At 39.2% G+C, this 15338-nt stretch overlaps 1 protein-coding gene across 4 annotated transcripts in view; it reads right to left on the bottom strand.

Annotated features, from left to right (window-relative positions):
- IFT54 (intraflagellar transport 54) overlaps positions 1-15338 on the bottom strand; it is a 51492-nt gene that overhangs the window by 14679 nt on the left and 21475 nt on the right. For all 4 annotated transcript variants that reach the window (XM_086751485.1, XM_086751483.1, XM_086751484.1 and 1 more), the window contains 7 exons: positions 14768-14843; positions 9220-9318; positions 3742-3832; positions 2887-2970; positions 2149-2269; positions 1963-1999; positions 960-1036 (listed from right to left, as the gene is read on the bottom strand). In XM_086751485.1, the coding sequence (XP_086607611.1) occupies positions 960-1036; positions 1963-1999; positions 2149-2269; positions 2887-2970; positions 3742-3832; positions 9220-9318; positions 14768-14843 (585 nt within the window). The remainder of the gene's footprint in view (positions 1-959; positions 1037-1962; positions 2000-2148; positions 2270-2886; positions 2971-3741; positions 3833-9219; positions 9319-14767; positions 14844-15338) is intronic.

The raw sequence follows: 15338 nt of genomic DNA on the forward strand, positions 1-15338 counted from the left end.
CCCTTCAGCACCCTCCTCACTTATATACTGAGCATGATGTCAGATGGGATGGAATAGCCCTTTGGCTAATTTGGGTAAATTAACCCCAGCTGTTAGCTAATTAGTTAACTATCCCAGCCATAGGGGCTACCAGCTTCAGTTCTCCACCCAGCTCAGGTAAATATTAACTTTATCCTGGCCAGAACCAGGACATTATTGTAACATGAGCTCTGCAAGGCTGAAAAAGCAAGAATCTCTAGTTTCAACAGCTAGACACTGAAATCAGGAGCGTTCAAACCTTCTGCTTATGGTTTGTTATCACTGCTAGACACTTTCTAGATCCTTTATAAGCTGTCAAAACAAACAAAAAAAACCGACACGGACAAAAAACCCAGCAACAACAAAAACTACTTTCCCTTTCCAACTACCGGTTGTGGAAAAAGTCAAATCAAATCACTTTATAGATTCAGACCTCAGTGCTGAGAGATGCCAGGACGTTACTAGGGAAGCATTTGGTGACAGGAAAACATGGTTAACTGCACCAGAATTCCCGGGTGGATTTAGACAATGATAATGACTGCTGGGCAACAGGACACTGCTCTTCAAATGCCCAGAGGACAAGTAAGATTGAAACAACAATGGTTCAGCTGTACAAATTCACAGTGTGCCCTACTACATCTAGGGCAAGGCTGAAATCAGCAGTTTTTTTTCTGGAAAACAACAAAATAGGCTAAAGAAGGCTCCTTGAAAAAACGTACTGAAAAAAACCCAAACCACAAAAATTAAAGGTGAGAAAGAGAGGGCACCACACAGAGAAGGTAACAATATCTGACAGATTAATGGAGGAAAAAAAAAAGCGGCATAGCACATCAAGGAGGAAAGCTTGATCATAAATGGAAAACACACATTTAAGGCAGAGAAAAAGGTCACAATCACAGTATTTAATATTCACAGTTCTTTGAAGGCCATTACCATCTTACCCTCTCTGTCATCTTTGATGATTTCTGTGACGCCTCATAATCTTTCTTTGTTTCTAGGATTCTTTTTACAAGTCCACCTGTTGAAAAATCAGTATATTTCTCAGCACTGACTGGCATTAAAATGTTATTTTAAACATCCAGACAATAAAATCAAAATGAACTGCTCATTTTTTTATGTAAACAATTTTTAGAGCAACATGAACAGCATTCTATGATGGATTTTAATTACTGAGATACAATATTTGTTACTTGATCTATTTTCTCCAATGTCCTCTAAATCAACCTGTATCATCAGTATCATTTACTGAACTACTCTGGGTACATCAGATCCTTGAGCTGTATGAACACAAAGGTTTTTCCTTTGCACATCTCTTTTAGAAGAATTCAAGAACCATCAAAGGTATGTAGATAGATATAAATATTCCTTTGCTAGGAATTTTTGTATTCATATAGGTATATCTGCATAAATCACACCCAGTGTAACCATAATGGAAGCCCCTGAATCGGAGATCTGAGGTCATGATTGATGTCCCTGCTCCTAGCAGGGGGGTTGGAGTGGGTGACCTTTAAAAGTCCCTTCCAACCCAAACCATTCTGTGATTCTATGAGTTAGCATAAATCTTGTTAAGAACCGGTCCATCTATTTTCCTAAAAGCTTTTCTATAACTTGCCTCGAACAGCCAATATCGTCTCATATCTCAGAGCTGACAAGCTGTACCTAACTCAAAGAAACATTAATTTATTACTTTTATGCAGAATTTTAAATCCTGCTGACATTAAAGATGTATAGAAAATCTGTACTTAACATCAGTTGCAAATCCAGCTGTTCAACTAAACAAGACTGCATTTGAGAAACAATTTCTGGTTTTCTTGCAAAAGTTGCAAGCTCCTACCCTCAAGAGTTACTTTCCTGCTTTATTCAGCATTTTAAGAGTTCAGCATTTGGTTTAAACCCATGGTTTTATTCTATATATTAAAAAAATATATGTAAAAGCAAACATACCGTGCTTTTCATCCTCAACCAGCTCCACTTCTGGCTCCTACACATGCAGGAAGAGACCTTTAGTTACAATAAGTTGGCATTGCTATACTATACAACTATTCAAAAATATTCAGCTAACAAGTAACTAACAAGTAAGTTACAAACAAAGTATGAAAAAAGTCTCTATAATTTGCAACATGAACAGACCATTTCCATCTCTGGCATTTCTGGCAGCGGCAGTGCTGCCTCCACCACAAACTGGTCATCATCATCATCAGAAATCCGCTGGTCTATGATCACATTTGAGACTGTTTTACCACTACCACTCCTGAAAGAGACACAACGAAAATTAAAGGCTATTAAGATCTGTTTAAACCTGTTAAGATCCATCCTCCCATAAAATAAAGCAGCACCAACTAAAAGCACATCAAATTGTCATTTCCATTCACTGCTCCGCTCTGAAAATAGTTAGCCATCCTCGTCTCACAAAAGGATGCATATTTTCCTTCTAAACACACTCCGTCAGTGACTGGCACTTATCAAAGATCAAGTAAGCCATTTTGTCCATAGTCCCAAATGGCGGTTTCAGTCTTTTTTGAACATGGGATATTCACTGCACTTTTCACAGATCTCTTCTAGTGGTAGTTTAGATTAACGTTCTAGGGTTATCTGTTGCAGAGATCCCAAAAGCAAAAAAAAAAAAAAAAAAAAAATTGTATTTTTGACCTTCCAGATGTGACTACCAACCAGAATTTTTAGATTGTGCACTGGATTTGCAGAAACAATAAAACAAAAAAAAGCAGGCTTGAATTTTCCAGTCTGAATCAATGAGCAATAGGATGATCCACCCTAAAGCTGTGGAGCAGCAGGTGAGGCACAGAAGATTTGAGAATACTGTGATGCAAGAGCTAGAAACATCTGCTCTGCATCTCCCACATTCCTTACCTTTCTGGAAGTAAGACCTCTGCACTTTCTTGACGTTTTACTCGGGGCGGTGCTGGTCTTGCACTGCTAGGACGGGGAATGCGTCTGCAATAACAAAGGGGCTTTTTCATTTATACCAGAAAAGGAAGCCTCACACGTCCTCCAAAGGAACAGACATGTACACACACATGAGCTCAATAAATTAGCCAACGTGTAACAACACTGAAAACATCCCCAGGGTGCAACCCAATATCACAATACTTGCTATCCTAGTAGGAGTCTGGGAAATTCTAGAAAATGTGCCCTTAACCAAAAAAAAAAAAAACCAACACCGAAACTATGATTCCGTGTAAAATCACCTCTTGATTTGTATACAGGTTTTTTTTTTTTAGTGAGACAACACAGTTATTTACCATTAACAACAAATTTTGCATTAACAATAAACACTGCAATGTAAATGGAAAAAAAATATTTTCACAAGTGATGCAATTACACAAGCCTTTGCTGTGCAAAGAAAAAGTAAACTGGGATTTAAAAGCCAAGTTCATCTTACCAACACCATACTTATGAAAGTCATGGATGGAATGCAATGTTCTTATCATTAGACTCTCTACGCGTCCCTCATATTTTAATAACATTACATGGGAGCACTTTATGGATTAAGACAGTAAGTCTGAAACACTTCCCAACATTAAAGTTTTCTTTACAGAAGGACATGAAAGTGAATAAAGGCAGCCATGCGTGGGATAATATTTATTATTTAGTACCACTAGCAGAAACATACTGCTCCAAGTCTCCTTGCTGATTTCAAACGGGCTGTGTTACCTCCAGACGTGTCAGAGTTTGATTCAAACACAATAAAGGATAGAAGCAAACCTTTGGATGGGCTGAGGTGGAAGATCATTAGGTACTTCACCATTTTCAGATACTGCAGGCTTTTCAGGAGCCATGTTCTCCGCTTCTCCTTCTATTAAATGAAACAAATGTAGAATTTTGGCTTAGCTGGCAATGCAAATCTAACTTTTCTTACAACAGTATTTTGAATCTTGTTAGCACTACACTTGAATGTGTGCTCATGAAATACATTACATGATAAACTTTAAAATTAGAAGTAAAATTCTATAAGCTTGTATAGATGTCAAATATCTTGTGAACTTCCAGTTTTTAAACATCTTGGAGCATTCACAATTCAAAAGGGACACTGAAGAAACATTTAAACTTTCTTTACTTTTTATTTGTTTCTTAATATTATGAAATTCCATCATCGGTGAAAATGACATCATCTCATTCAGTTCTTCCATAATTGCATGGTAACATTTGCAATATTTCAAGTTACTCATTATACAAAATCATAAGAGGAAAAACCATATTAAAAAAACCTATATTCTCTATGCTGGGTTTTTTTAAACCTTTCTTTTATTTACCTTAACTTCTTATTACATTCTCTATGCTGGGTTTTTTTTAAACCTGCCTTTTGCTTACTTTAATTTCTTATTTTCCTGTACTGGTATTCTTGGTTGACCCAGATTTGAGCAGGGGGGTAGACTGGCTGACCTCCATCCATCCGTCCCTTTCAATATCGAGGATTCTATGATCCGAGGATGAGGGCTTCTTCTGTAGTCCCACCATAGTTACGCTCTCCGTAGGCTTGACCCCGTTTGCTATTTAAATGGGACGGAACAGTTTTACTGCTCCTTCCCAGCTGACAGGTTTCCTTCCCAGCTGACCAGTTACTCTGAGCAGCCCACGCCTGCCCAGCTCAGGTTGGACCATTCTCTCTACTGGCGGAGAACAAGATGAATGACATCTTTGCCTTGACAAGCTAACAGCACAGAATTATGGACATCATTCTCCACTTTCTGCTTTAGCATTTCTACAAATAATTTTAGTAGGTCAAAAGCATTCGGTGTTTTTGTATTCCATCTAGAAAGCTTATGCAGATAAATAATCTGTCAGTAAGTATTTCTTCCATAAAATGTCACACACAGAAAGGACTCCTCTGACATGATTGTCCACTTCAGTGTCCTTCTGCTCTGAAATCACCAACAAATGGCACCACTGAAAGAAAAAAGGCCAAGGCAGCTGGGCTTTTACCATCCTAAATTTAGGCAAAGAAAAGCAACTATCTTTCCCAGAGTCTATTGCATTCCACTTTCCTAGTGGGTTCATGCTTATTCTCTGTTCTGCCACTTCCTGGGTAGGACCTTCACATTTAAATCTACTGAGCAGTACACATACTACATTTTGTAGGAAAAAACCCCCATGTTTATACAGCACTTTCCTGGGTGCCTCATTTAGTATCCCTGCCCAATGGATGCATTAGGGATTTTAAAATACTCCTTTTGCACAGCAAAAGGCATTTTCCCCACATGATGGAGATCACAGCAGTAGAGAGATATAAAAAACAGAGATCTGTTCCTTAATAAAGTATTTGATTTTGCATAAAGTCTCCGCTTGGAGCCTGCGCACGCAATCACAGGAGCTGAGACAGCCCACTGGTGACCACAGGTAGCCCGGGTACGTCAGTCCAAACAAAGAACTCTTTGGCAATCTCTATGCAGACAGGCGTGGGGAGGGGCATAAGCCCATCCAGGATTTTTAATTTTTCATGTGTTACATTCAGTCTGTTAATAATACAGCTTTAGTTTTTAAAATAGTGGGGGGTAGATTTAGATTGGAAATTAGGAAAAAAATTTTTACAATGCGAGTTATAGAACACTGTCCCAGGTTGCCCAGAAAAGTGGTGGAAGCCCCATCCCTGGAAACATTCAAGGCCAGGTTGGCCGGGGCTCTGAGCAACCTGATCTGGTTGGAGATGTCCCTGCTCCTTGCAGGGGGGTTGGACTGGATGACCTTTGAAGGTCCCTTCCAACCCAAACCATTCTATGATTCTATGATTCTATGATTTAGTTCTCGTACTGGAAAGCCACCACTGACCTTGGGCACAGCAAGGTTCTGCAGGTTTGTGGGAAGCATGTACAGTCCTCCCTTTCCCCTATATATAGTCAGCTCCTAGGAAACAACCTGCAAGAATCACTACTTTTGTTTTCACAGAAACAGCTACCAGCAAGCAAGGAGTGCAGCCTTTGGAGTAGTTATCACAGTCAAGGTCTCAGCTGATTTCTTGCTCTCGTTATGTCCTGAGATGCATCACACTGACATAACAGCTGCACACAAGATAGAAAATCAACAGTTGCAAGGCATAATTTACTCCGTGTTAGAAGTGAGCATCTCTAAAATCTCACTTTCCTGGTTCCTCCCTGCTCCACAGCACCAGCGGGGACAGGGCAGTGACGGTATCACAGCACAGTGCTGTGACACTTGTACAGAGCAAGCTAAGATAGATCAGATTTCCAGGAGACTGCCAGATTCACCAACTATTACTGGCCCAATTATCCAGTTATTTGAGGAAAGGTTTTGTGAATCACTTTCACTTTTAATATGAACAGAAGCCACAAACACAACAAGTAATGGGGGAGTGAAACAATGTCATGTACTGACTCTGGGAAAATGGAAAACGTACATTTTATTAAGTTGTTTGTTGCAAGAACTACCTGTAATATATTGCAAAAAGTTCCCCACAGGTTCTGCTTGTTCTCAAGTTAGAATCCATAAAGTGCTCATAAATGATTTTTTTTTAAAAAAAAAAAAGAAGAAGAAAAAACACTTACCACAAAGCACTTCCATAGATGGCTTTTTGGTATTCTTTTAAACGGAAACTACTTGGATAAAGTCTACTCAAAGCACTTAAACACAACTAATCATGTTTTGTTACAGTTGAAAAATTCTTTAATACATAGCATAAAAGGAAAAAAAAAGCACTAAACTAGTGAAGTGCTTTATTTATTACAAAGTGCTGTTTTTCTATTTTAATCTAAATCTATCTTAAGATTTTAACTGTCATTGGTATGTTCAGTGCTGGTCTTTTGTCACTATAATGTTGCCGAGTCGGTGGCAAACTCACCTGGAAATAACATATATGTTGATTTTTCAGAGAAGTTGTACAAATACTTCAATAATAATAATAATAATCTGACCAAGTTAGGCATGAAGCACACAGCAAGAACTACAGTCAGCTTCTTACTTGGGAACTACTACCGGGGCCAGGAGAACAGGGACAAACACGTTAGGGAGTAATTTCCAACAAACACACACTTCCATGCTAAAGACATCAATGTTGTGGTCACTAAGCTGAACACACTCAGCAGAAACGAAACTTTTTAAAGTCAAAAGACAGTGGAGGATCAAAATGGATGTTTTAATTGAATATCTGAGCAGACATTCCTGAAAGTTAAATGAGATGCGTAAAAGGTGAATTGTATAAATCTGTACGGCAGATTTGAGAGGCAAAGCCATGCCAATCTACTTTGAACTAGGAAAGCACAGCGACTGCTCACCCCTCAAAGTAAGTCTACACAGTCCACAAATATAAAAATAAAAGGTCCAGAGGAAATTTAGAAGCAGTGCACAGAATGTAATTATTTTTTTTAAGTAGTCCCAAGGATTTCCTAAACCCTTGAAAACATTGCAGAACTGTCTTCAGCTCCTCTCTAATCTACTCCTAGTGTAGAGTTGGAGTTGAAGAAGGGCAGCAGCTTTGATTTTCAAGCAGTTTCAACACCCAGTTTCCATTTAATTCCACTACAGTTAGCTGGAGTAAAAATCTTAATACACAATTAACCAAACAAATGCTATCACAGACCAGCTACATAAGCAAACAAAACTGTGTCTAAGCATCTTGCAAGGACTGATTTCTAGGGTTCTTCGAAAGGCACTGGCAAAGTAAGTCAAGTTTCCTAAATCCAAACTGTTCCTCCCTTTGGGTCGCAGTGGCTGCATTTATGTGCACGTCTAAAGAAAGTAGAACCTAAGTAACTCCAGGGCTGTATCAAATAGCTGAGGCAGGCCAAAATGCCCTCTTGCCAGAAAGCTTGGAACTTATACTTCTTATTTCAGAGGCTGCCATGAACTAGCCAGTGAGGATTCCTAATGGAGGACACCAAGAGAGAATAATTGATATGCTGGTAAATCCCCATTTATAAAGAATAAAAACAAAACACAACGGAAAGTTCAGAGCCTCAATGCTCAGAAACAGAATATAAGACTGAAGCAGAACGCAGAAAGTAAGTTTATTTCAGTCAGTTAACAGGGGTTTTTTTTTAATCCCATAAATGATTCATAGCTTTAATTTGCAGTTAAAGACACAAGAACACAACAAGAAGAAGGGACATGTGATCATTGACCTATGATTACTGCCAAATAGCATCCAACTTAGCTATCTGCAATGACTGCTCTTATCCATAATTGATGCCACAATTGATGTCACATTCTAAACGTGTGAATGACAATTTCATCTCCAGAAGAACTTACAGAAAACTAAGGTTCACTAATGCACTACTATGTCCCACTATCTTATTGAATAAAGCTGAAAATAAAGAACAGTGAATACAATATTTGGTTCTTATACCGCCTGAGAATCCAATCCAAATCAATGAACCTGGGGATACTCCTCTGACATACATTCAAATTAGAAATAGAGGAATATAAAGTTATATTCTGTAACTGATACATTCCAATAGACAAGACAGCTCCAACAGATGAAAAGGAATTAGCGTGGAAGTTCTCCCAGTTGTGCAAGGTCACACAAATGTCTTGGCCAACCATCTCCATTTCATTAGACTGAAAGAGCTATGGGGCCCTGAAGGCCACAGGTGGACTGGGAAACAGCCTTTGACCTCCCATATACCCATGTAGCAACTCTCCCAAGTAGGTCAAGCATCTGGATCTGCAGAAAACGAAAACACAGCTTTTTGCTTAAATCTCAGCTCTTCCTCCTACATTTTGCTTCTATGGTTCCATCTATACCATGGCTGGATACAAATACCTCATTAACAATGTATGTCTTGGGAGCTATACATGACTTGAAAAAGAAATGGAGAAATGAGAATACAGAGATGGAATTTTCCTCTAAAACCCTGTAAAATGCAAACACTAAGTGAGACTCCCAAATACTTTTACAAAAAGGCAACATTCAATGATTCAGTTCTTACACAGAACAAGTCACCACAGGATTCAGGCACAGCAGCCCTGCAGTTCCCTTGGGACACTGTAAGCACTGGCCTCTTTGAAAACTTACGTAAGTAAGGAAGGACAGAATATAAAGTAACACTTTTATCAGGGAACGTACATTTTTCAAAGCAGGACATTAATCACAGGATGTGATTAAGACACAAGGCAGCAGTTGGATTAAGTGTAAATCACTCTCCCTAAATCATTTAGCTGCACGGATTCAAATTCAGCCCCAAAACACTCAAGTTAGACTTTCCAAGATAGTCAAGGTTTTATTCTCCTTACCTTTCTGTTTTCCTGCAAGTCCTGGTTCAGCTTTCTCTTGCAATTTAGCAACGTTGTCCTCTGAAATCCTATCTTCTAAGCTCTTCGTTTCCACAGCTGCTATAACATAACAGTTTATAGTCAAATGAAACCACAGATACAATAAAAATTTCAAATAAGAAGCCATGCTAAATACTTGTTACTATTTCTTTAAAGGCTATCCTAGTTTAACAAACCATCTTGAGTGTAAATAAGTAACACTCAAAGGTCACAAAGACTTTTTGAATGACCGCTGATTGAACTCCTTATGTTACTTCAAACTAATGGCAACTTCTTTAATTGAGAAACGATTTACAGCTAGTATTTATTAGCCTGATAGCCGGGGAAACAACACAATATTTACCTAATAAAGTCTATTGCTAAAATACACAATATTGTTTGTATACTACTGGGAATGTATAATGTACTTTGGTTTGTTTCAAAGGCTTTAAACACATTTCATACTAAAGCCATTAAGAAATTTCAAGCGAGAAAAGCTGGTTTCTAGTAGCTGAACTCTGCAAGTTGCTGATAATGCCATAGAAGAGCCTAATCCACTAATGCTGTTCACTTTTGATGCTACCTAATCAGTTTTATTTTGGGAAAAAAAAAAAAAAAAATTATTTCATCTACCAATTATCTTAATTAAATTCCCCCAGTTACAATAGGACAATAATGACAAAAGCAGAGTAACACACAGTGGAAGACACCTGAAATATTCAGGTATACATCTGATTTCCAAATTATCTGCCTAGGCAGAAGAGACATTCTGGGCAGAGGGACACAAAGGAGAAATGATACAGCATTAGTTGCACATCATTCTTGAAAATATACCTGTGCACTGAACACATATGGTCAAGAAAACACCAAATGTATGAATAGTTTAACAAGATATGTACAGAAAGGGTAAAATATTTGGCTTTAGTCTTATCATTAAAAATATACATTGTAGGCACACACACACTCCTCTTCACTTGGAGAATATGTTCTCACAATCCACAAAAGGCAGCAGAAGCAGAACAAATTCAGAAATAGGCAAGGTTACAGATTGTCATAGCTTAGCCTCAATCAGGGCCAGACTACGCACTCTCTCTCTCCAAGAGAACAGGGGGAGATGATATAAGAAAAACGGCTCAATGTTTGAGATAAGGACAGGGAGAGATCCTTAAAGTCACCGTTACAGGCAAAACAGACTCGACTTGGGGAAAACTATTCATTTATTGCTAAACCAAAGCAGGAGAATGAGACAGAGAATGAGATAACCTCCCCTCACCCCTCCCTCTTCCCAGGCTTAACATTATCTCTACCACCTTCCCCCCCAGGTGGCACAGGGGGGAAGAGGGAATGGGGGTTGCAGTCAGTCCATCACACATTGTTTTACACTGCTGCTTAATTGTTGGGGAGGGAACTCCTCACATTCCTCCTCTGCTCTGTCGTGGGGTCCCACCCACACGCCACAGTCCTTTGTGGAACTGCTCCGGCGTGGGTCATCTCTTCCACGGGGTGCAGTCCCTCCAGAACGGCTGCCCCAGCGGGGCCTCCATGGGCCACAGCCGCCTTCAGGCACCCACCTGCCCCGGCATGGGGTCCTCCACGGGCTGCAGGGGGATCTCTGCTCCTCCGTGGGCCTCCATGGGCTGCAGGGGGACAACCTGCTCCACCATGGTCGTCACCATGGGCTGCAGGGGAATCTTGGCCAGGAGCTGCATTGCTGCTCCCCCTCTTTCTTCACTGACCTTGGTGTCTGCAGCCGTTCCACTCACAAGAAATTCTTCACAACAGGCTGACAGACACCTCTCAGGATCTCTTCACATCTCATTCACATCTCATCTCCTCTCCACTTCTCCTGGCCGGGCCGGGCCCAGTCGCCGCCCGGTGGGAGGCCAGAGGGTGAGGCCTGCAAGGCCCACAAGGCTCGCGCCTCCCCCTCTCTGCCCCCGCTCAGCTCCTTCACATCTTTCCCCCCCTCCCTTTTTTTTTTTTTTTCCTGTTTTCTCCCTCTTAAATACATTATCGCAGAGGCGTTATCATGGAACATTCTGCTACCGATTGGCTCGGCCTTGGCCAGTAACAGCTCTGCCCTAGGCTCTGGCAAGGCCACTGAACAAAGGGGAGCGACTTCCAGCAGCTTCTTACAGAAGCTGCCACCGTAGGCCCCCCTCACTAAACAAAACCAGAACACAGATACAGAAAGAGCACATGTGTTTAAAACAAGAGGTACCCAAAGTGCTGCCCAGTAACGGAACACAGCACTCCCAGGTCTCCTTATCTGCGAACAGGTAACTGTAACACAAAGGGAAAGAACAGGTTCACAGGGCCCCCATCTACAGCCACAACACCTCAAGTGATATTTCCACCAGCAGAACAAATCAGCAAAGAGTTGTGAGAGCACAGGAAAAAATTTACTAGATAGAGCCCTGCCTAACGCTTGGGTTGAAACATCAAATACTGAGTTCTGCTAGTTTAGGAGCAGATCAACACACAGTAGAGAAAGGTCAACCAGGCTTTCATTTTCCTGTGCTGCAATACCATTAGGAATTTGTTCATAATAGAAGTGAGCAAATGTTGGTATACCTTGTTCTAATTACTAGGATAGCAAATATAGGTTTTGCTTAGCTAGTCCTCCATTGACAACTCCAGTTTTATTTAATACGAGTTTAGTCATGACACTAAGCCTTGTGCATTCTCCTGTTGTGCATTTATTTATCTCCAGTTGATATGAGAAAATACAGACAGCTCTGATCATCATCACCAATCACTTCAGAGATCAGTGCACAACAGGCATCAGCATAGCTCCAGAAATTTTTACTACCTTCTGGATAACTTACTGGGGCACCCCTGAGCCTTACTCACCTGCTAGAGCAAAAAGAAGGCCAGTGCCCCAATCACTTAAGTGAACTGAAATTTGAGTGCGCTAGCCTGCTGAAAAGAGGAGTGTTTTTAAATATTTACCTTGAAGCCAAAACACAGGCTAGGTCGTTAATCATATTTCATTTATCAGAAAAATGGATCCTGATTTTAAAAAAGAGATGATCCCATAAAATGGGGCATGTCTGGTCACTGTAGTTTAGTGCCAGTTCAGGCTATAAAACAAATATTCAAATCTTGGGAAATAAAAAAAAAAGTTATAGGATCAGCTAAGGATCACTAAGCAGTAAAATAAGACTACATTTAATGGAATCCAGATGGTATTTTTCATCTACAAAATTATTAAAAACCTCACAGCACATAGGTACATGAGATGTGACATAAAATTTTCAATTTTCGAGCACCAACTTGAATAAAGCTCCTAAGTCAACAGACGTTCATATCCAAAGTGCCAGATCTTTCTCAAAGTATTTAAGGTGTCTAAACATCCTTTTAATTTCCCTCCCTGCCCAAGTCCTTTTGACAACATGGCTATTGGTTGATAGAAAAACACTACTCAAGCTCTGATACAACTTTGGTATTTTGCGTCAGACACTTGGAAACCTACTAAGATACAAACCCACAGAAAACGTGGATGCTCGCGAAGACACAGCAACACACAATCTCTTGACACCAGTTAAAGACAGCAACACTGGCAGATTAAGTGTATGAAGATCTTCATGCTTCATTAGACTAAACAGCATGTCTTCAGCAAGAATTAGCTATTTAACAGGTATCAATTCACAGGTGTTATTGTTATCTTCTCAACTGAGATGTTGAACTCATTTGTCTACACTGACTTCTTAATTAGAAATAAAATTTGTGTCCCAGGGCACAAAACCATTGAAAGAAAACTTGAATCAGAGTAAATAATCAGGTCACTGAAATAGGAGTAGGAAGGAAAAGGACACTTAAATACGGAAATTGCAGGTATACCATCGTTATACGAGTTCCAGTTAGCAGCCAGTTTTATCCCTTGCCTATGTGTTTCTCCAGGCTTTTCCTTTTGGCCTTCTTACACAAAGGGCTAGCAGTACTAAGTTTAGATTCCTTTCTTCCTGATGTGAAAGTATTAAGTACTTGGGATATTCTGAAAATAATCTAGTTCCTATTTAGTATGCAAATACAATATTTAATACACTTACAGAGAAAAGCTGGTGACATAAGCAATTGCAATGAAGCACCTTCACAGATAAAATACAAATATTTACTTATTTGTAAAGCCTGGCACAGCTGTCTACTATACTTAGTTAAAACAATCTCAGGACTGAAATTTCACTTTAATCTTGTCTAAAGAGACAAAGAGAAATTACTAATGTGGGCGCAAGGCAGACGAGGAGGAATGTTTATTGATGATTGTACCAATTGTTAAATACCTCCAGTCAAAGACTCAGAAGAGGTGATCAACCAAAGGCTGGTAAAATAGCCTGTAATCAATACCATCACAGTTTATATCAATCCATGGCCTAATGGGCAAGCATGGATACCACAGATCTATTATTGCAAGTGACAGACTTCGCACTAAAGCACTGTTCCAATATTCAGAGGAATCTTCTCTAAGCATCAAATGCCAGAGGTTCTGCTTAACACCTTGTCTTCACCTGTTCTCCAGCTTACACCTGCAGTATTGTAAATGTCTCAAGCTATGGAAAGCACTCAGAAAGGTTTGGTTAGTCTTGAATTCACCCATCTTCTCAGTGAAGAAACTCCAAAAAGTTGACACAAATGTGGAGGGTTTAATGTCCTGCTTATGAAACAACTACCCAGGGAAATTCCTTTTTGCACCGGTCAATACTCAGTTAATCTCAGGGAACTTGCCTTTTTTTGGTTTGTTGGTTGGGGTTTTTTGACAAATATGATCTTTCATTTATAAACTCTAAATTTCTAAAGACCAAACACTAAGACTTCAAATCTTTAAGAAACAATTGAAAAATTCAGAAAATAAATGAAGTTTGGAATCCCTAGCCAAATTTAGAAAAAGCACACTTCCTAAATATCAGTAAGTGATGAAGTTACAAATTCAGGGTTCATGGCTGCCTGATTTATCCCTAAAGGAAAGCACAACTTGCCTCACAAATATCTTTCATCTTACTAAAACAACCTTAAACAACATATCTTAAGTCTTACTAAAACAAAAATGCTGCTCTGCTGTGAACATTTAACAAACCTTTACATGTCACTTTATGTAAAGGTAACGTGCAATGTTACCTACTCAGACATACTGTCCACTAATCCTCAGTGACAGGAAAACAAAACAAAACAAAAAGCCTCCCAAAATTTTGAAGGCATATTTGTCTGAACTTGCTAGATTATGAAGTAAAGAAACAGTTCTTGTGAAACTAACAGAAAAAGAAAGAGTTGTAGATCAACTAAAAAAGCCCAGTCAGAGAGAATACAATAAATATTAAGAGTAGGCTGAATTTAAATCTGCAATTTTGCATGAGGAATGTGAGCAAGCTGCACTTTATGTATCAAATCCGTTGCCTATTGGATTCATAAATGCGGACTGGGAGTATAAAACAAGCACTGAAAATAATAAACACAGATATTTAAGCATTTATGCTATTCCTATTCAATAATCTTCCAGCATATTTCATAGAAATAATATCCTCCCTCTAGTTACCTTCTCCTCCGGGTCTGGCACATTGCCTTGATCCTTTTGTTGAAGGTTGCCTTGATATGCCTGCAGGACTTTCACTCTAAAGAAAAAAAAAACTCACAAATTTATATAACTGTATCTAAAAAAAAAAGAAAAAGAAAAACCAAAACTCCACACATATTCATGTATAAAATTTACTTACATGTGTTGCCTTTTTTAATCTATATCTGTTATACATAAAGAATGTTCAGTTACAAAACTGACCCACATATATATGATTAAGAATATGTCAAGTCTATTTTCCTCAAAGTCTGCAGGTATTTCTCCTGGATATGTGCTAGCTATTTTCTTTTAAATGAACCTATGTTATTAGATTTCATTATTGTAAAGACAACTTTCAATTGTGAACTAAGAGTATTCAAGGCAGAGTAATCTTGTGAAACCTGGAGAGCATCTCTGAAGCCACTGCTGGTCCTGGGACACAATGCTTTGCTACCAGTGAGCTACCAAAAGGAGTAAGATGCTTACAATCACCTATATGTTTCAGCTACATCGGATACTCAGTTCTTCTTTATCCTCCTGGGAAGTCTTTTAA

This window comes from Chlamydotis macqueenii, chromosome 6 (assembly GCF_036417535.1).
Source record: "Chlamydotis macqueenii isolate bChlMac1 chromosome 6, bChlMac1.mat, whole genome shotgun sequence".
Classification (NCBI taxonomy): Eukaryota; Metazoa; Chordata; class Aves; order Otidiformes; family Otididae; genus Chlamydotis; species Chlamydotis macqueenii.